This window comes from Lissotriton vulgaris, unplaced genomic scaffold, assembly GCF_964263255.1.
Source record: "Lissotriton vulgaris unplaced genomic scaffold, aLisVul1.2 SCAFFOLD_787, whole genome shotgun sequence".
Lineage (NCBI taxonomy): Eukaryota > Metazoa > Chordata > Amphibia > Caudata > Salamandridae > Lissotriton > Lissotriton vulgaris.
In genome coordinates this window covers 631,777-653,840 of record NW_028255626.1, presented here as the reverse complement: position 1 = coordinate 653,840, position 22,064 = coordinate 631,777, and the positions used below count along the sequence as shown (strand labels likewise).

Sequence of the window (22,064 nt, the reverse complement as noted above, 5' to 3'; positions counted from 1 at the left end):
AGGAAGGCAAAATTTAGTTAAAGGAAGTATTTCTGTTTTATCAGAATTTATTTTATAACCTGAAACCAAAGAGAATTTTTCAAATTCACTTAATAAGGCGGGAACAGAAGTAACCGGGTCTGAAATAAATAAAAGGATATCATCAGCATAGGCAGATAGTTTAAGATGATGATCCCCATATGGGAATCCAGAAATGGAGGGATTGTTGCGTATAGAAGAGAGAAAGGGTTCAAGTGCTAAAATAAACAAAAGAGGTGACAAAGGGCAGCCCTGACGAACTCCACGTTGAAGTGTGAATGGGGAAGTGAGGTGACCATTGACTAGAACGGAAGCTTTGGGCATAGAATATATTAAAGAGATATAAGAGATAAACTTAGGATTGAAGCCATGCCATTTCAGGGAAGCCATGAGAAAAGACCAATCAACTCAATCAAAGGCTTTCTCAGCATCAACTGAGATGGCATCAATGGGAATCGACAACGAAGGGGCTTTACTTAAAACATTAAGGAAGAGTCTGGAATTGTCCGAAGTAAGACGGCCCTTAACAAAACCACATTGCTCTTTCCCGATGAGATGTGGCATGAACGGATCAAGGCGGAGGGCTAATAATTTTTGCAAAGCTTATAGTCCACATTAACTAAAGAGATAGGGCGATAATTCTTACAAAATTTAGGATCTCTACCTTCTTTAGGGATAAGGCATATGGTAGCATCCTGAAATGAGCCTTGGGCTGACCCAGTAGAACAAAAAGACTGAAAAAGAGAGAGAAGTTTGGGTAAAAGGAGATCAGAAAAGTGCAAGTAAAATTCAACTGGAAAGCCATCAGGTCCTGGAGTTTTGCCTTTAGTAAGAGAGGACAAAGCAGTGGATAATTCAGAAATGGTGAGATCCGTATCAATGTCCGAAAAATTAAGTTGGGAAGTGTCTGGCTTGGGTAGGTTATCAAAATAAGATTGTATAAGCTCTGGGGAAGAGGGGTTTTCAGGAGAGTATAAAGATTCATAAAAAGAGTGAAATTGCTCCAAAATTTCTGCATCTGTATGTACAAGAACATTAGAAGGGGAATAAATAGAGTCAATGTTAGTACGTTCCTTACGCGATTTTAGATAATTAGCCAATAATTTACCGGATTTATTGCGACCCCCATAGTATCGTGCACTGCTCCGCAGAAAAAAGGAGGAAGCTGAATTGGTAGTAAGTTTATTAAAAGCAATTTTAGCCTTAAGAAGTTCAGGAGACATATGATTCGGAGAAGAGGTGTAGAATTGATGTTCTAACGACTTAATGTGTGCCAGGGTAAGTTTACGTTTTTGAAGGAACTTTTTCTTCTTTTTAGAGACAAAATCGATAATAAAACCACGGGCTGTGGCCTTGAAGGAATCCCAAAGAACATGAGGAGGGGTATCAGGGTTAGAGTTAAGTTGGAAAAATTCAGAAGTGAAAGAGCGAAAAGAGGAGGAAAAAATAGGATCAGTAAGAAGAGAAGAATTAAAGCGCCAGCGAGAAGATTTAGGAGTAGGAGGAAGAAGATCAAATACAGTGATAATTGGAGCATGATCAGAAATAACGATAGGTTCAATAGAAGAGGAGAGAAGGTGTTGAGATAAAGATGAGGATAGAAAGATGTAGTCTAAACGAGAGAAAGAGGCATGAGGGGGAGAGAAAAAGGAGAAGTCTATAATATCTGGGTGAGTGAGTCTCCATGAGTCCACAAGATGTGCCTGATTGATAGTGTCGAGAAACTGTTTATGGGGCTTGTGAGGAGAAAAACGAACAGAGGATCTGCGATCCAAAAAGGGATCTATAATCTGATTACAGTCTCCACCTAATAGGAAAGAATCATCCTTATATTGAATGCATTTTGCTGTAATGGAGGGCCAAAAAGAGGAGTCAAAGCATGTAGGGCCATAAACATTGAACACAGTAAGTGGGATAGCATTAATGAGTAGTTTAGCTAAAATCCAATGACCCTCATCATCCTTTTCCTCAAGTAGAACTTTACACTGAAGCCGTTTATGAATCAAGATAGCAACCCCGTTCTTTTTATGAGAGGTAGGAGAGAACAAAACAGTACCAACCCACAATTTTTTTAGCTTTAAGGATTCAAAATCTGAGAGATGGGTTTCTTGAATAAGAACAATATCAGGATTGTAAGACGATAGGTGTGAGAGTACTCTCTGCCGTTTGATAGGGTGATTAAATCCTTTCACATTCCAGGAAACAACTTTGAAGGTGAAAGAGTAATAAACTGTTCAAAATTGAAAAACACAAATACATACTGTACAAATAGTAATTCAAACTTTAGAGAGGTAAAAACTATGAAAGTCATTAAAAAGGTAGAAGGAAGGATAGGCGGAGGAGGAAAAAGAGAAGGGGATAGGGAAAGAGGTAAGGAAAAGGAGAGAAGGTCAGCAAAAGAAGGAGAAGGAACAAAAGAGAGGAGGCATAGAAGACAGCACAAATCCAAAAGGATGACTGTAATGAACATACCTGAAAGGGGAGGTACACAAAGGGGGTAGGTGGGGAGGTGGTGATGCATTACAAGACGGGTGGACCAGGACCAGGAGCAGAACCACACCGAGACCTCACAAAAAGGAACAAAGGATGGAACAAAATGGTGAAGGGAGCATCCGACACATATCTGCATGGGGAAAAAAGGAGAAATTGTTAACATACGGAACACGTGACACAAAGTATATAGTCAGAAATTAGAAAGAAAAAGCATTTATAACATACGCAGGGAGACATAAGAAAAAAGAAGAAGATAAAGAGGATGAGAAGATGAAGATTAAGATAAGGAGTATGGAAGAGTACATGAAATCAGAGAGACACTAGTAGAAAGCAGTACATGGAGACAACAAAAAACATTTCAGCCACTGTTCGAAGTAGAGGAGGAGGCATCCATCCCTTCTTCACTCTGCAATAAGAGGAAATTTCGTAGTTCACCAGGCTCTTGAAATGACCAAGTTTTATTCCGATAAGTGACTCTGAGGGTACAAGGGTGAAACAATCCATATCTTGCTCCCAGGGAACGCAGAGAAGGACGCATTGCTAGAAACTCTTTACGTCTGGAGGCAGTGGCATTAGAGACATCTTGGGAGAAGTAAACTCGTTGACCTTGCCAAGTCAATTGTTTTTTGTTCCTTGCTGCTGAAAGAATCAAAAGAAGATCTGTAAACTTCAAAAATAGGATAATGACTCCACGGGGCTTAGAAGATGAGTCTGTTCTTGCGCCTAGTCTATGAGCTCTCTGTATACTGATGGTTGTGGAGGGGGGCATATCCAAAAGTTTCGGTAGGAAGGTGGTAAAGAAAGTCCCTGGATTGTCCCCCTCAAGATTTTCCAGTAGATTGTAAATACGTAGGTTGTTTCTTCTGTTGCGATTTTCCAAATCTTCCGTATGCTTTTGTAGAGAAAGGACAGTCTTTTGTAATGTATCAATGCGTTGCGAGTTGGATTGAACCGCAGGAATCTGTAGCTCCACAGAAGAAATGCGAGCATCCATGGACTCCCATTTGTCTTTCAGAAGCTGCATATCCTTGCTTGTCTCCTCGACAAAAGGACGCATTGCACGAAGCTCTTCTAAAATTTGATCAATAGGAGATGAGGAAGCATTATCCTCCGGTGTAGGAGAGTTCTGTTTGAGACGTTTGCCAGAAGGAGTCAGTGGAGAGGGTCTACTGGAAGATGAGTGAGCCAAAGAGGCTTTCTGAGAGGAAGAATTCGACATTTTTATAGAATGAGTCGATTTAGATGCACCAGTTGACGAACCCACAGAATTATTTGCAGAGGAAGTAAAGACAAATTTAGGTTTGCGTAGTTTCACCATAGAAATGTCTACTGCTGCCAATAACCAATCTCAATTTCCTGAGAAGTATAAAAAGTGTGCTGAAAATGTTTCAGAAAATCTTCTTAGTATAAGGTGAGCGAAGCGCCCATATAATACAAAGTGTTCCAAAAAATACAGCACATGAAGAGGAGAAAATGAAGTTATCTCCTAGGGAAGCGCTAGTAAATACACAAAAGAGCGCCAGGAAATTGAATGGAGAGGACGCTGAGGATGGCGGTTAGTAAAAGTGCGTCATGAGGCAGCCGAGGGTTAATAAAATGCACAGAAAGTCCAAGAATTCAGTAAAAAGCCATGAAGCGCAGCAGTAGTGCGTGTACAAGGAGTAGCGCTGAGAGGTGAAGAGAGCGGGTCTCACAGAGGAAACGCCATGACCAAGTGTCTGAGCAAGGATTCCTCAGAGTAGGGAAATGCAGATAGACGTATGAAGAAATCACCACATATTTAGGTTGCTCACCCGCTAGGTTGTTGCTGCTAAGTGGTACATGGCAGTTGAGGTCGTTCTGCTGTGATGCGTAGGCAGAGGTCCGGCAGTTGAGGAACCTTCAAAATGGCGGTTCCGTGAGGAGCGGCAGAAACATCGCGGAAACGGGTGAAGCGCGGCACTCCAAAAGCCGCAAAGCCGCTCCGCTTGTTCTCCCAAGGTTCCGCTAGGTGAATTCGGAGATAAGAGGTGAGAGCAGTCCCATTCACATCGGGAAAAAAGCTTAGAGGTGTGACGGTGTAGCGGAGCTCCGCACCTAGCCGGCCATCTTGCGCGGCATCCAAGTCACGCCCCGGGGATTCCATTTCTAACAAGACCCCTGACTGACCCCTGCACTGACCCTTGCACTGATCCCTGCACTGACCCCTGCACTGACCCCTGTGCACTGACCCCCGTGCACTGACACCTGTGCACTGACCCCTGTGCACTGTGCACTGACCCCTGCACTGACCCCTGCACTGACCCCTGCACTGACCCCTGTGCACTGACCCCCGTGCACTGACACCTGTGCACTGACCCCTGTGCACTGTGCACTGACCCCTGCACTGACCCCTGCACTGACCCCTGCACTGACCCCTGTGCACTGACCCCTGCACTGATCTCTCCACTGACCCCTGCACTGACCCCTGCACTGACCCCTGCATTGAACCCTGCACTGATCCCTGTGCACTGACCCCTGCACTGACCCCTGCACTGACCCCTGTGCACTGAGCCTTGCACTGACCCCTACCCTTACCCCTGCACTGAGCCATGCACTGAGCCCCTGAGCCCTGTACTGACCCCTGCACTGACCCCTGCCCTGACCCCTGCACTGACCCCTGCCCTGATATCTCCACTGACCCCTGCACTGACCCCTGCACAGACCCCTGCACAGACCCCTGCACTGAGCCCTGCTCTGAGCACTGCACTGACCCCTGCACTGACCCTGCACTGACTCCTGTGCACTGAGCCCTGCACTGACCCCTGCACTGAGCCCTGCACTGCCCCCTGCACTGCCCCCTGCACTGAGCCCTGCACTGACCCTGCACTGACTCCTGTGCACTGAGCCTTGCACTGGGTTGGATATGGATCGTCAAAATAGTGGAACTCATTGCCGACCAATATCCGAGCGCTTAATGACCTTCTTTCATTTAGGAAGGCGATTAAGACCTATCTGTACCCACGTAGGATATAACTGTTTTACTCCGCTTCTGCTGCTTGCTACCTTCTGATGGCCGCTTCGTCTTTTCTGCTAAAGCGCTGCGACGCCCCTTTGCTGGGGCAGCTGTGTGGTATAGAAATTGATCTAACATAAAATAACATAACATAACATAACATAACATAACATAACATAACATAACATAACATAACACTGACCCCTGCACTGACCCCTGTGCACAGAGTCTTGCACTGACCTCTGCACTGACCCCTGCCCTGACCCCTGCCCTGACCCCTGCCCTGACCCCTGTGCACTGACCCCTGCACTGACCCCTGCACTGACCCCTGCACTGTCCCCTGCACTTACACGCACTTACCCCGCACTGACCCTTGCACTGACCCCTGCACTGACCCTTGCACTGACCCCTGCACTGACCCCTGCACTGACCCCTGCACTGACCCCTGCACTGACCTCCGCACTGACCCTTGCACTGAGCCCTGCACTGACCCCTGCACTGACCCCTGCACGGAGCCCTGCACGGAGCCCTGCACTTACACGCACTTACCCCGCACTGACCCTTGCACTGACCCCTGCACTGACCCTTGCACTGACCCCTGCACTGACCCCTGCACTGACCCCTGCACTGACCCCTGCACTGACCTCCGCACTGACCCTTGCACTGAGCCCTGCACTGACCCTTGCACTGAGCCCTGCACTGACCCCTCTACTGACTTCTGCACTGAGCCCCTGACCCCTGCACTGAGCCCTGCACTGAGCCCTGCATTGAGCCCTGCACTGACCCCTGCACTGACCCCTGCACAGACCCCTGCACTGAGCCCTGCACTGATTCTTGCACGGACCCCTGCACTGACCCCTGCACTGAGCCCCAGACCCCTGCACTGACCCCTGCACTGAATATTGCACTGACCTCTGCCCTGACCCCAGCACTGACCCCTGCACTGACCCCTGCACTGACCCTTGCACTGACTTCTGCACTGACCCTGCACTGACCCCTTCCCTGACCCTTGCACTGAGCCCTGCCCTGACCCCAGCACTGACCTTTGCCCTGATCCCTGAACTGACCCCAGCACTGACCCCTGCACTGAGCCCTTGACCCCTACACTGACCCCTGCCCTGACCCCTGCACTGAGCCCTGCCCTGACCCTTGCACTGACCCCTGCATTGACCCTTGCACTGACCCCTGCACTGAGCCCCTTATCCCTGCACTGACCCCTGCACCCACCTGTGAGGCTCATGGCTGCTCTTTCCTCCACAGATTAAGCAGCTGTGAGATGTGGGAAGAGGTTATTCCATCTTATTCCTTCCCCTTTTTCGAGGAGAAGCCGGAGCCAGAGGTGTCTCTGCTGTGTGAGGTGCTGAGGGATCCGCGAAGCCGCCTCAAGGAGCTCAGGTGAGTTCAGTATCAATGTCCATGGGAAGGTGGGGGGGTTACATCATTCTCACCGAGACCATGTTAAGTTCAGACGTAGGAGATTCTTCTTAAGGGTATAAAATGTTAACCTTTCTTCTGCATTTAGCAGCAGTTATTATAAGATGCAGTGACTTCCACCTGTCTGCTCTTGTTCTAGTGAGATGGCTCTGCGAGCAAATGCACCTATCCTGGGGGACTGTGCTCAACCTTCCGGTCCCAGGCTCCTATTCTGGTGAGATGGCTCAGCGAGCAAATGCACCTATCCCAGGGGACTATGCTCAACCTTCCGGTCACAGGCTCCTATTCTAGTAAGAAGGCTCAGCGTGCAAATGCACCTATCCCAGGGGACTGTGCTCAACATTCCGGTCACGGGCTTCTATTCTGGTGAGATGGCTCAGCAAGCAAATGCACCTGTCCCACGGGACTGTGCCCAGCATTCTGGTCACGGGCTCCTAATTTGGTGAAATGGCTCAGCGAGAAAATGCACCTATACCAGGGGACTATGCTCAACATTCCGGTCACTGGCTCCTATTCGGGTGAGATGGCTCAGCAAGCAAAGGCACCTATCCCAGAGGGCTGTGCTCAGCCTTCCGGTCAAGGGATCCTATTCTGGTGAGATGGCTCAGCGAGCAAATGCACCTATCCCAGGGGACTGTGCTCAACCTTCCGGTCACAGGATCCTATTCTGGTGAAATGGCTCAGCGAGCAAATGCACCTATCCCGGGGGACTGTGCTCAACCTTCCGGTCACCTGCTACTATTCTGGTGAGATGGCTCAGCGAGCAAATGCACTTATCCCGTGGGACTGTGCTCAACCTTCCGGTCACTGGCTCCTATTCTGGCAAGATGGCTCAGCGAGCAAATGCACCTATCCCAGGGGTCTGTGCTCAACGTTCCGGTCACTAGCTCCTATTCTGGTGAGATGGCTCAGCAAGCAAATGTACCTATCCCAGGGGACTGTGCCCGACCTTCAGCTCAGGGGCTCCTATTCTAGTGAGATGGCTCAGCAAGCAAATGCACCTATCCCAGGGGTCTGTGCTCAACCTTCCGGTCACGGGCTCCTAATCTGGTGAGATGGCTCACCGAGCAAATGCACCTATCCCAGGGGACTGTGCTCAACCTTCCTGTCATGGGACCCTATTCTGGTGAGAAGGCTCAGCGAGCAAATGTTCCTAACCCAGGGAACTGTGCTCAACCTTGCGGTCCCTGGCTCCTATTCTGGTGAAATGGCTCAGCGAGCAAATGCACCTATCCCAGGGGACTGTGCTCAACCTTCCGGTCACGGGCTCCTATTCTGGTGAGATGGCTCAGCGAGCAAATGCACCTGTCCCAGGGGACTATGCTCAACATTCCGGTCACTGGCTCCTATTCTGGTGAGATGGTTCAGCGAGCAAATGCACCTATCCCAGAGGGCTGTGCTCAGCCTTCCGATCACGGGTTTCGATTCTGGTGAGATGGCTCACAGAGCAAATGCACCATTCCCAGGGGACTGTGCTCAACCTTGCGGTCCCTGGCTCCTATTCTGGTGAAATGACTCAGCAAACAAATTCACCTATTCCAGGGGACTGTGCTCAACCTTCCGGTTACGGGCTCCTATTCTGGTGAGATGGCTCAGCGAGCAAATGCACCTGTCCCAGGGCACTGTCTGCAACCTTCCGGTCACAGGATCCTATTCTGGTGAGATGACTCTGCGAGCAAATGCAGTTATCCCAGGGGACTGTCTGCAACCTTCCACTCACAGGATCCTATTCTGGTGAGATGACTCAGCGAGCAAATGCAGCTTTCCCAGGGGACTGTGCTCAACCTTCCGGTCACGGGATCCTATTCTGGTGAGATGACTCAGTGAGCAAATGCACATATCCCAGGGGACTGTGCTCAACCTTCCGGTCACGGGCTCCAATTTTGATGAAATGGCTCAGCGAGCAAATGCACCTATCCTAGGGGTCTGTCTGCAATCTTCCGGTCACAGGCTCCTATTCTGGTGAGATGGCTCAGCGAGCAAATGTACCTATCCCAGGGGACTGTGCTCAACCTTCCGGTCGTGAGCTCTTATTCTAGTGAGGATAGAAGAGACATCAATAAAGAAGGTTCTGAACAAGGCTCACATGTTGTTAGCAGCTTCATCCATGTTCACATGCGGCCCTCCTTTCATGCAATCACTATCAGTTCATGGCAGCCTTTCATCATTCCTCATCTTCAACAAACATACTACTGACATGATGCACATCACTATTTATATCCCATGAGAAAGTTAATGCCTAAACAAGCATTGACAAAGCCAAGAGGGCTGGCCTATCATCTAGATACAGTAACTCAAGATCTTTGGAGTATATTTTGATAGAGCCAATCAGGGGTACACAATTTGATATAGGCTCTGATAATCTGGCTGACGAGGTGTACAAGAATCCAATTTTATGTGGCAGAAATTTCAATTGTCCATAGTATCTGGGCTAGAATGGCCCTGTATTTTAATTTTCTCTATGCAATGATGTAATTGAGATATTGTGCAATAACTTAACAGGCTGGAAATAATTGTGTGATGATTGCTACATGATATAATTCTTTAAGATTACTTTTTAGAAGCACATTTTTCTCTCCTTTTCATGAATGTAGTAGATGTACTGATGTTCTTGTATAAGTATTTATTCATAATGATATGAATGTTCTCTTTGTTGTATTTGTGGAAGGTGAAAGTATCTCACATTCCTGTAAGAATTCATTTCTTGGAAATGAAAGGTTTCTGATTCTGATTCAGTAACTCAAGTAAATATTAAATGTCTTTTTGAGTCAGAAGAAACAGTGTGGTCTTTAACTAGACTTCAGTTCTTCAGAACTTTACTGGATGTCTCTCTCATGTCAAAAGCAACTGCATGTGACCCCCCCCCCCTTGCAAAACCAGGTCATTTTCGGATCATAGGGGGCATCTGCGTTTTTGGTCTTGGGGTCGGCAGCCATCAAGGGAAACCTACCAAACCCACACATTTCTGAAACCTAGACACCCGGGGGAGTCCAGGGAGGTATGGCTTGCGTGGATCCCCAACATATCCCTACATGTATACATATGTGCTGGCACGATAAGGAAAAAGTGCTTTGTTTGGAGCTAAATTTGAGGTTAGCAGGGATTCTGAGTTGGGAAACATTAAGGGATCCACGCAAGCCATACCGCGTTGCACTCCACCAGGTGTCTAGTTTTCAGAAATGTGTGGGTTTGGTAGGTTTCCCTAGATGGCGGCGAGCCCGGGATAAAAAACCAGGTGCCCCCCCTTAAAGCCAAGTAGTTTTGCTATAGGTCATTTTGAAGTCCCCACCGTACGATTTAGGCCTTTTCCTGTTGCAGCCACTATGCCGGCCCACACAAGTGAGGAACCATTTTTATCGGGAGACCTGAAGGAACATTGGGTGATAGATAATTTGTGTCCGCCCGCTGATCCTACAACATTCCCACACAGAAATGTGTAATTTGTTTCAGCAAAATTTGAGGTTTACAGAGGATTCTGGATAGGGAAACGTTTGGGATCCATGCAAGTCATACCTCGCTGGACTCCCCCGGGTGTCTAGTTTTCAGAAAGGTGTCTCTAGATGACCGCCGACCCCAGGGCCAAAATCTCATTGGATTTGGGAACGTGCTCTACCTAGGTTTGATCAACGGCCTGCATGTCATTCTGAACGATGCAGCGCGATTGATCTTTAGATCACCTATACAGGCCCATGCCTCCCCATTACTGCGCTGGCTACACTGGCTCCCCATAAAGCAAAGGGTGGAATTTAAAAGTTTATGCTTCACCCATAAGGCAATCTATGGGCATGCGCCTGCCTATATAAAAGAATGGATTGAGGTCTATAACCCCAAACAAGCGCTGAGGTCTTCCAACTCCCAATTGCTGTCTTGTCTGCGTTTCAAAATGGCAACCAAGGGAGGGAGTTCTTTTTCTGTCCAAGTCCCACAGATATGGAACAAACTACGGGAGTCTCTCCGTAGAGAAGTAAATCTTCTGCACTTTAGGAAGTCACTGAAAACGCTTTTGTTTAGGGAAGCTTTTTGTTCCATTTGAGTAATGTTGTTATATCTCTACCTTCTGTTCACTTACTCAGCTGTTGTTACTGCTTCTGTCATGAGCACCTAGAGACCTGATGGTGATTTGGCGCTATACAAACCTCAGATAACAATAACAATAACAATGGGACCCCCATGCAAAACCAGGTTATTTTGTGATAGGTAATTTTGATGTCTCCTCAATAGGTTTTGGGCCCTTGCCTGTCGCGGGACCTTGACCCACCCACGCAAGTGAAGTACCATTTTTATCGGGACACCTAGGGGAACGCTGGATGGCAGGACATTTTTGGATCCACACAGATTCCAGAATTTTCCACCACAGAAATGTGAGGAAAATGTGTTTTTTTACAAAGTTTGAGGTTTGCAAGGGATTCTGGGTAACCAAACCTGGTGAGAGCCAGACAAGTTACCCCATCCTGGATTTCCCTAGGAGTCTAGTTTAAAAAGATTTATAGGACTGCTTAGTTTCCCAAGGTGCCGGCAGAGCTAGGGTTAAAAAACTACTGCTAGGCACTTTGCAAACAAAGGGTCAGTATTCACTGTAAAAATGTGGTGTCTCCATGTTGCGGTTTCGACCGTTTCCTGTCGCGGGCACATGGCCTAACCATGCAAGTGAGTTACCATTTTCATTGGAAGACTGCGCTAAGACCCAAAACCCAGAGGTAGGCGCATTCTGCAAAAAAGTCTGTGCCTAGTGAGCTTTCTGCTGCCCCTGGCAGAGGGTTACCTTGGGGGCTATTGCCCCAACATGCTCCAAGGGGGCACAGAAAGACTGTGGCTATTTTGTTTAGGTGGGTGGGGACATCGGGATGCCCATTCTGGGCAGCCCCCAACATTACGTATAAAAAAGGCAGCAAAATTGCTGCTGACTATTGGATGGTGGGCCGCTCTCTGTGAGGCCCAGTACTATAACACTAAGCATCCGTACTGTACCTGGGTGGGCTGCCCTCTGAGACCCAGTACTATAACACCAAGCATCCGTACTGTACAAGGGTGGGCTGCCCTTTATGAGACCCAGTACTAGAAGACCAAGCATCCGTACTGTACCTGGGTGGGCTGCCCTTTATGAGACCCAGTACTATAAGACCAAGCATCCATACTGTGCCTGGGTGGGCTGTACTCTGAGACCCAGTACTATAACACCAAGCATCCGTACTGTACCTGGGTGAGCTGCCCTATGGGACTCAGTACTATAACACCAAGCATCCATACTGAACCTGGGTGGGCTGCCCTTTGAGACCTAGTACTATAACACAAAGCACCTGTACTGTACCTGGGTGGGCTGCCCTCTGAGACCCAGTACTATAACACCAAGCATCCGTACTGTACCTGGGTGGGCTGCCCTCTGAGACCCAGTACTATAACACAAAGCATCTGTACTGTACGTAGGTGGGCTGCCCTCTGAGGCCCAGTACTATAACACAAAGCATTTGTACTGTACCTGGGTGGGCTGCCCTCTGAGACCCAATAGTATACCACTAAGCATCCGTACTGTACCTGGGTGGGCTACCCGATGTGAGACCCAGTACTATAACACCAAGCATCTGTACTCTACCTGGGTGGGCTGTACTCTGAGACCCAGTACTATAATACCATGCATCCATACTGTACCTGGGTGGGCTGCCCTATGAGACCCAGTACTGTAACACCAAGCATCTGTATTGTACCTGGGTGGGCTGCCCTCTGAGACCCAGTACTATATCACCAAGCATCGTACTGTACCTGGGTAGGCTGCCCTCTGAGATCCAGTACTATAACACCAAGCATCTGTACTCTACCTGGGTGGACTGTACTCTGAGACCCAGTACTATAACACCAAGCATCTGTACTGTACCTGAGTGGGCTGCCCTCTGAGACCCAGTACTATAACATCAAGAATCGTACTGTACCTGGGTGGGCTGCCCCCTGAGACCCAGTACTATAACACCAAGCACCTGTACTGTACCTGGGTGGGCTGCCCTGTGAGACCCAGTACTATAACACCAAGCATCCGTACTGTACCTGGGTGGGCTGCCCTCTGTGAGACCCAGTACTATAACACCAAGCACCTGTACTGTACCTGGGTGGGCTGCCCTGCGAGACCCAGTACTATAACACCAAGCATCCGTACTGTACCTGGGTGGGCTGCCCCCTGAGACCCAGTACTATAACACCAAGCACCTGTACTGTACCTGGGTGGGCTGCCCTGTGAGACCCAGTACTATAACACCAAGCATCCCTACTGTACCTGGGTGGGCTGCCCTCTGTGAGACCCAGTACTATAATACCAAGCACCTGTACTGTACCTGGGTGGGCTGCCCTGTGAGACCCAGTACTATAACACCAAGCATCCGTACTGTACCTGGGTGGGCTGCCCCCTGAGACCCAGTACTATAACACCAAGCACCTGTACTGTACCTGGGTGGGCTGCCCTGTGAGACCCAGTACTATAACACCAAGCATCCGTACTGTACCTGGGTGGGCTTCCCTCTGTGAGACCCAGTACTATAACACCAAGAATCCATACTGTTTCCTGGGTGGGCTGCCCTGTGAGACCCAGTACTATAACACCAAGCATCCGTACTGTACCTGGGTGGGCTGCCCTCTGTGAGACCCAGTACTATAACACCAAGCACCTGTACTGTACCTGGGTGGGCTGCCCTGTGAGACCCAGTACTATAACATCAAGAATCGTACTGTACCTGGGTGGGCTGCCCCCTGAGACCCAGTACTATAACACCAAGCACCTGTACTGTACCTGGGTGGGCTGCCCTGTGAGACCCAGTACTATAACACCAAGCATCCGTACTGTACCTGGGTGGGCTGCCCTCTGTGAGACCCAGTACTATAACACCAAGAATCCATACTGTTTCCTGGGTGGGCTGCCATGTGAGACCCAGTACTATAACTAAGTATGGGCGGAAAATCCGTTTCGCTCGCGGATTTTGCGGATTTTTGGTAAATTCGCAATCCGCGAGATTCGCGAATCTCCCGCAAAATCCGCAAATCCGCGAGCAGTGGATTTTATGGCTTGCTCGCACTGTTCGCGTGAGTTCGCGGCTTCCCAGTACAACTTCGCGCCCCGCGAATAAGCGCTAAATTGTAGAAATACGATCTTAGCAAAACTGAAACTACTTACCAGGTTCAAAAGTTCAGGCTCATCATTAGTAGCCATTTCCTGTAGTGCTTCCTGAGGGGCCCCTCCAGAGTTCAGTTGCCTACTTGCAACTATTATGTGACCCTGCTCTGAACCTCAGAATAGTTACACATATGCCACAAAGGTCCTGAATTACAGCTAAGGGAGACAAGCAGGAGCCAGGCTGGAAGTTCAAATCCATTAATCAGCCCCTAATTCATTATGTCAGTTGGGGCAGGGCAGGTGTTGTAACTAATTTTGCAACAATGAAAGCACTTAGCAAGTGCAAAAGATCACTAATCAGGAAGCACTAAGGAAGCAGGTGCCAGCTAAAAAAATATTCTGTGACACATTAATCAGCCCCAAATTAATTCAGGTCACTTGAGGCAGGGAAGGTGTGCTTTGCTTTTCCACAATAATGTACACTGACTGGACAACCAGAGGGTGCTGTGATGAAACAGAGGGTGGCATGGGTGGGCGAGAGGGTGGCATGAGTAGTCAGAGAGTGGCAGTGGTGACGGAGAGTGGCAGTGATGAAGAAGAGTGTCCCAAACAGGCTGGACACGTAGAAACAACAAGTTCGCAAAACTTGCGACCCGACAGGTAAGTTAGCGTTTGCGAAATTGTACAAAACCCTCGTGAACTGGCAGAAACCCGCGCGAACACAAAAAAAAATCCGCAAATTCGCGGATTTTGCGAATTGCGAGTTCGCAAATCCGCAAAATTTGCGAACACGAGATTCGCAAATCAGCATCCATGCTGTACCTGGGTGGGCTTCCCTCTGAAACCCTGTACTACAACACCAAGCATCTGTACTGTACTAGGGTGGTCTGACCTGTGATACTCAGCACTATAACAACAAGTTCCAGTACTGTACCAGGGTGGGCTGCCCTAAGAGGCCCAGTACTATAACACCAAGCATCCATGCTGTACCTGGGTGGGCTGCCCTCTGAAACCCAGTACTACAACACCAAGCATCTGTACTGTACCAGGGTGGGCTGCCCTAAGAGGCCCAGTACTATAACACCAAGCATCTTTACTGTACCTGGGTTTTCTGCCCTGTGAGACCCAGTACTATAACACCAAGCATCCATACTGTACCTGGGTGGGCTGCCCTCTGAAACCCGGTACTATAACACCAAGCATCTGTACTGTACCAGGGTGGTCTACCCTGTGATACTCAGTACTAAAACACCAACCATCTGTACTGTACCTGGGTGGGCTACCCTTTATGAGACCCCGTACTATAACACCAAGTACCCATACTGTACCTGGGTGGTTTGCCCTGTGAGGCCCTGTACTATAACACCAAGCATCCATACTGTACAGAGTTGGGATGCCCTGTGAGACCCAGTACTACATCACCAAGCATCCGTACTGTACCTGGGTGGGCTGCCATGTGAGACCCAGTACTATAACACCAAGCATTCATACTGTACCTAGGTGGGCTGTCCTGTTAGACCCAGTACTATAACACCAAGCATCCGTACTGTACCTGGGTGGGCTACCCTACATGAGACCCAGTACTATAACACCAAGCATCTGTACTGTACCTGGGTGAAATACCCTCTGTGAGACCCAGTACTATAATCCAAGCATCCGTACTGTACCTGGGTGGGCTGCCCTCTGTAACCCAGCGTTATAACACCAAGCATCCGTACTGTACCTGGGTGGACTGCCCTCTGTGAGACCCAGTACTATAACACCAAGCACCCGTACTGTAACTGGGTGGTCTGCCCTGTGAGACCCAGTACTATAACACCAAGCATCCGTGCTGTACCTGGGTGGGCTGCCCTCTGAGACCCAGTACTATAACACCAAGCATACGTGCTGTACCTGGATGGGCTCCCCTCTGAGACACAGTACTATAACACCAAGCATCCGTGCTGAACCTGGGTGGGCTGCCCTGTGAGACCCAGTACTATAACACCAAGCATCCGTTCTCTACCTGGCTGGGCTGCCCTGTGAGACCCAGTTCTATAACACCAAACATCCATACTGTACCTGGGTGGGCGCCCTCTGTGACCCAGTACTATAACTCCAAGCATCCGTACTGTACCTGGATGGGCTGCCCTGTGAGACCCAGTACTATAACACCAAGCATATGTGCTGTACCTGGGTGGGCTGCCCTCTGAGACCCAGTACTATAACACCAAGCATCCGTGATATACCTGGGAGGGCTGCCCTGTGAGACTCAGTATTATAACACCAAACATCCATACTGTGCCTGGGTGGGCTACCCTCTGTGAGACCCAGTACTATAACACCAAGCATTCGTTTTGTACCTGGGTGGGCTGCCCTCTGCTGCTGTTGGACCTTGCCCTTCTGCCAAAACAAACCCCTGAAAACAAACCCCTGAACACCTTTTCCCGGTTCTCAAACCTATTTTGGGTCCCTTTTTCGTCCTACCCTGCACCCCTATAGTCGACCCTTGGACGGAACGCATTGTTAGTAGAGGGTAGGGCCTGCCCAGGTTCGGGTGGCATGACCTCGTAGTATTTTGCAGCCATCTTCCTTTTAGTAACTTTTCGTGTCATACCCCTTATGAGTTATCTGACCCGGGGAATGTGGGAGAAACACGGGACTCACATCCCTAGAATCAGAATTACTCCAAACACTTGTTAGGAAGAGTGCTCTCCACCTTCTAGGTCTAGAAATAGGACTGTTCTCTATGCGTTATTGCCGGACGATACTGACAGGATGTGTATTCCCCATCTGGAGATAGTGACAGGGCCTGGGGAAACTCCAACATCTGGTATCTGCTGTCTGCTCTTTAGATTAGAGGGGAGGAGTAGTTTCGGGGTGCATCCTGTCCTCCACAATACCGACGCCGCTTCCTGCTGGGCGGCTGACCACCCTGCCTTCCTGCTTCAAAGGATGAGGTGGCCCTTAATGGGAGCCACCCCCAACCAGGCCCAGGGGATGGAAACCCCCGGCTTACATGAGCACGGCGGAGGGGGAGACCGAGCCCCGCACAGCAGAGGACAGAGAACGTTCCCCTCATTGTGCTGAGTGGGAAACAGAGTGCACATTTTTTAACTGCTGAGGCGGAGAACTTGGAGCTGGAAGAAGAGGCTCGCCTTGTTGGCAACAACAGTAATTCCCTCAGGAGTGTTGACTTTGTAGTGAACTACGACCCAGCTGGTGGTCGCGAAATTGTATTCCTGGATACTGAGCTCAAGGACGACTTCAGCCCACTAAGACGCAGTGAAGATTTGTTCCATACAGAACTAAAAGAGAAGCTCGGACCAATTAAGGGCCACAGCCCCATAGCAAGCAGAGCAGGGGGCATCAGACGCCCACCACGAGGTAGGTCCCGCCACTCGAGGGAAGGGCGCAACAGACCACAGGGAAAACGAGAGGATAAGATAGCTCCGGTAAGACGCCGAATACTAGAGGAGGAGGTAGGGACTGACTCAAGAGTTGATGGTGCAAGGAATGGGGGCACCCGACTGACTTCCGAGGAGAGGGCCAGTTCTCGCATTACCTGAGCCCAGCTGACGATGTCGCGGCTCCAAGTTCTCGCATCACCTGAGCCCTGCTGAGGCTGTCGCCGCTCCAAGTTCTCACATCACCTGAGCCCTGCTGACGCTGTCGCAGCTCCAAGTCCTCGCATCATCTGAGCCCTGCTGACACTTCCGCGGCTCCAATTCCTCACATCATCTGAGCCCTGCTGACGCTGTCGCGGCTCCAAGTAATTGCACCACCTGATTCCTCACATCATCTGAGCCCTGCTGACGCTGTTGCGGCTCCAAGTAATTGCACCACCTGAGTCCTCGCATCATCTGAGTCCTACTGACGCTGTCGCGGCTCCAAGTAATTGCACCACCTGATTCCTCACATCATCTGAGCCCTGCTGACGCTGTTGTGGCTCAACGTAATTGCACCACCTGAGTCCTTGCATCATCTGAGCCCTGCTGGCGCTGTCGTGGCTCTAAGCTCCCACCACAACCTGAGCCCTGCAGACGCTGTCGTGGCTTCAAGTCCTCATCATCACCGGAGCCTGCTGACGCTGTTCGTCTGCACTTTCTCACCGGTGGCAACGTCGAGTGCGTTCCGCACTCCTGCCGCGCCACTGGGGTCGCCACGAACTTTGAGGACAAACCCGCGAGTATGAAGCCTACTCCGGGCCGCACCGCTGGTGCGCCACGAACTTTAAAGATAGAACCACAGCCTCATCGGGAGGTACGGTGCTGATTGTATGGTTATTTACCTGATGAGAGAATTATATAAACAAGCCAATATTTTCCTATAACTCTGTGTCATGTGTATTCTGTAGTGGGTCTTGTCTACTACCACGTGCAGACCGAAATGCTTGGCACACCAACTAGAAAATAGGCCTGCCTACCCTAGCTACCGTCCTCCTAAGGGGAGCAGGCGCCATTTTGGGAAGGGCACCTCCCTTCCTGTTACGTGGGAGTGGGGTTCCTACTGGACCGGGGCGCTACCCTCGGCCAGGTGGAGATTCCATTTCTAACACTGGTGGCAGCGGTTAGGATACGAACTTCCGACTTCGAAGAGACAGAAGTGCCTTTAAGATTCCATGTACCAGGAAACAGTAACTATTACCGAGTGAGTACAAACTCCAAACTACCACGCTTGATGTTGTGAGACGTTTGTTTCCGAGATGCCAGCTGTTAAGTTCATGAGGAACCGCGAACAGTCGCTGACCAGGAGAATCACCGAGTCCATGGTACCTAGCATGGGTGCTTGAAAGAAAGATGAATTCCAAAACAACTTTACGGACAACTTACATGGGCGCCTGGGCTCAGAGGGGAGGAGGGATTCTTCCCCACCCGGCATCAGTGATCCTCTAGCCAGAGACCTGTCTCCTGCGGAATGGGAAGACAGAGAGAGAGACAAAGAACACCAGATTGCAATGGCAACCCTAATGATAGAGAGTGGCAACCGCCTCCAAGCACTGAAGGAGGAATCTCAGAAAAAACTAGAGCAGATGAGAATCGCGCATGAACTAGAGATGAAAGAAATTGATTGGGAGCGACATAGGCAGGAGGTCTGGTGGGCCGCCGCCCGACAAATCAAAGTTTCTGCAACTCCTCCCATGAGCACGGCGGAGGGGGAGACTGAGCCCCGCACAGCAGAGGACAGCGAACGTTCCCCTCGTTGTGCTGAGTGGGAAACAGAGTGCACGTTTTTACCTGCTGAGGCGGAGAACTTGTCTGCCGCAGCAGACTGCTGCAATGGCCCCTTTCCCCGCGCTAATGTTGACAAGATGTACGCTTCAGCCAGCAGCAATCAACCTTCACTGGCCAGCAAGGAGCTGGAAGAAGAGGCTTGTCTTGTTGGCAACAACAGCAATTCCCCCAGGAGTGTTGACTTTGTAGTGAACTACTACCCAGCTGGTAGTCGCGAAATTGTATTCCTGGATACTGAGCTCGAGGACGACTTCAGCCCAGCAAGACGCAGTGAACTTTTTTTCCAGAAGCTCAGACCAATTAAGGGCCACAGCCCCGTAGCAAGCAGAGCAGGGGGCATCAGACGCCCATCACGAGGTAGGTGTTGGGGTTCAGGGGGGCTGGTGCCTTCTGTCTAGTTCCCCGTTCGTTGGTTTTAGCTTTAGGTGCCAAGTGCATATGAGAATTTATGGACACTCCCTAGGGCTCGCTTTAAAAGGGACTGCATACAGGAAACAGGTGCTTGGTTTTTTGAATGGGCCCTTGCCCTGTGTTTCCTGTTCCTGTTGTTCCACCTTGTTCCCTTTCTATTGAGCTCATTTTCAGTGGTTCTCTTAAGGGCTGGATTTTGATTCCCCTTTTTCCCCTTTCACCTGTTTCTTACCTTTGGGCACCTCTGAAGCCTTATTGAGGACCTGTTTTTGATCTTTTGGTGATGTTTTGGGGTTCGCGGCTGCGTTTCCTATGAGTTCTGGCGTCCCGTTATTTAACCTTTTTTGTACTCAAACCATCTTGTTGTGCGTCTTTTGGGTGGTTTCACGAAGGAGCTGAACAACGGCCGTTTTTTGCGCTACCTTCGTGTTCTTTTAAAGTCCAGGGGTTTTTTGGGTGTCTTTCAAATTCCCTTGACGCCTTTTTTCCCTTGTCTCTTTTTTTGTCTTTTCATTGTGAATTCCACCCCCTTTGACATTCTCGGTGTTTCCCGAGGGGGTGTGGTTGGTCTGGGGTTACACAAGAAAGAATCAATACGATTGCAGTGGAAGTATTCCTGTTTCGTATCAAGCCACTCCCGTTTGTTAACTGGGGTAAGCAGGGAGGTCGGTGGTTTGTGTGTGTACTTTGCACTGGTATTACTAGTGGGGTGTGTCTAACCTTGTCACCTTTTTTCTTACATAGTGGTCTCATCTGAGTCAAGCAGTTAGCTGCCGAGAAGCCGGAAGTGACGAGCTGTGTCCCCCAAGACCTTGGGTTCCCTTGTTTTGTTTACCCACCTTCTCCCGGTGCCGTGTTCTCCTCACCCGGTTTATGCGTGGGTGTTGGGGGTCACGGCGAGGGTAGGGGATTGGGACGTTCTTCACTCCTGCGGTGTTTGGCTGGTCGGCATCGGAACAGTAGGTCCAGCCACTCGAGGGAAGGGCGCAACAGACCACAGGGAAAACGAGAGGATAGGATAGCTCCCGTAGGACGCCGAATACTAGAGGAGGAGGTAGGGACTGACCCAAGAGTTGATGGTACAAGGAATGGGGGCACCCGACTGACTTCCGAGGAGAGGGCCCGAGAGAAAGGTTCACCCTTGGTTGCGGGTCTGGTACCAGAAAGGAAGGTCAGCCCAGAAGAGAGTGTGTCAAGAAACGGCCAGGAACTGTTCCACCACTACCAGGTTAGCAGTGTAGGATATATTGGAGGAACCCTACCCAGTGGGGTGAAGGGTAGCTCAGGGGAAAAACCCGATGTAGATACCAACTAACATAGCTTGAGTACTGTTGTTCCATAGCCTTGCCAAACCCCTGTTAGAAAACGAGTTGCCTGTCCGTAGGAAACCCCCGGCATCAACCGTTATTTTGAATTCCGAAGGATCTGGAGATGCCCTGGGGGGGGATCCCCCGGGAATAGGAGGATATGAAGCCCCCATACACAGAGCCCCCATAGATCTAATGTCCAGCAGTCCCGCTCCAATGGGGAGGGCTCCAGCTTCTGGAAGGGGGTGCAGAGGGAGGGAGGCCTGGCCTCTGCCCCTATTTGCACGTGGGGGTTTGGACCCCAGGTTAATGGTTTCATTACAAGAGGAAGATACCGAACTAGTGAGTGAATTAGATTCAAGGGGCATCTCTCCGGGTGGGGGGGTACAGAACCCCCGCAAAAAGAGAACCAGCGTGTGGGACCACCCACCTCAGCCTCCTAAAGGGCAGCTGGGTGAGGGCCCAGGGCCGGTCGGTGGGTGCCAGGCGGTCGCAGATAACCAAACAGGAATGGGAGTGGAAAGAAGGTGCCCGGCACATGGGGCTACTGCCCCCCTCTCTCTGACCCCTCCCGCAGTAGGGAAGTCTGGCAGGTGGGAGGACGGGCTCTCACCCCAGATAACGGCCGCTGGTCACCTTAGTTGGTTGTCGTGTTTGACCGGGAGTGGAAGAGGCCACGCCCCGGTGTTAGCTGTTGTGTAATATGGATGTGGGGGGATACCCCTCTATGCAAACCAGGGTTAGGTATCACCCAGTTGATGTCCCCCAGGGAAAATACGGTGTGGGAGGACTGGTACTCCCCCTGATAGCGGCCGTTGGCCCCTTTAGTGTGTAGTGTTTTTATCTAGGAACCTGAATCAATATTACCATTTTATGCCCTTACACGGATATACTCAATAAATATCCCTATAATGGCATAAGAAACAGATCCATATTTCAGTAAATCACCCTTGCAGCCCAAGGCAAAAGCTACTTCCTTAGAATCCTATAAAGCACAACTCCTGCGAGCACTGTAAGAACAGCCAGTTCTTAGTAACATCTTTATTGACGTCTTATGTCCAAACCTTATGTCAATCTCCGCACCTTTCGGGTATAAATATACCAACGTTGCCTTAAGCAAA

General features: G+C 49.9%; 1 protein-coding gene across 1 annotated transcript in view; it reads left to right on the top strand.

Annotated features, from left to right (window-relative positions):
- The window catches only part of LOC147659051 (NACHT, LRR and PYD domains-containing protein 12-like), a 487,072-nt gene that overhangs the window by 105,932 nt on the left and 359,076 nt on the right, over positions 1 to 22,064 (top strand). Inside the window, exon 7 of the mRNA XM_086952007.1 lies at positions 6,813 to 6,880. Coding sequence (XP_086808133.1) covers positions 6,813 to 6,880 — 68 coding nt within the window. The remainder of the gene's footprint in view (positions 1 to 6,812; positions 6,881 to 22,064) is intronic.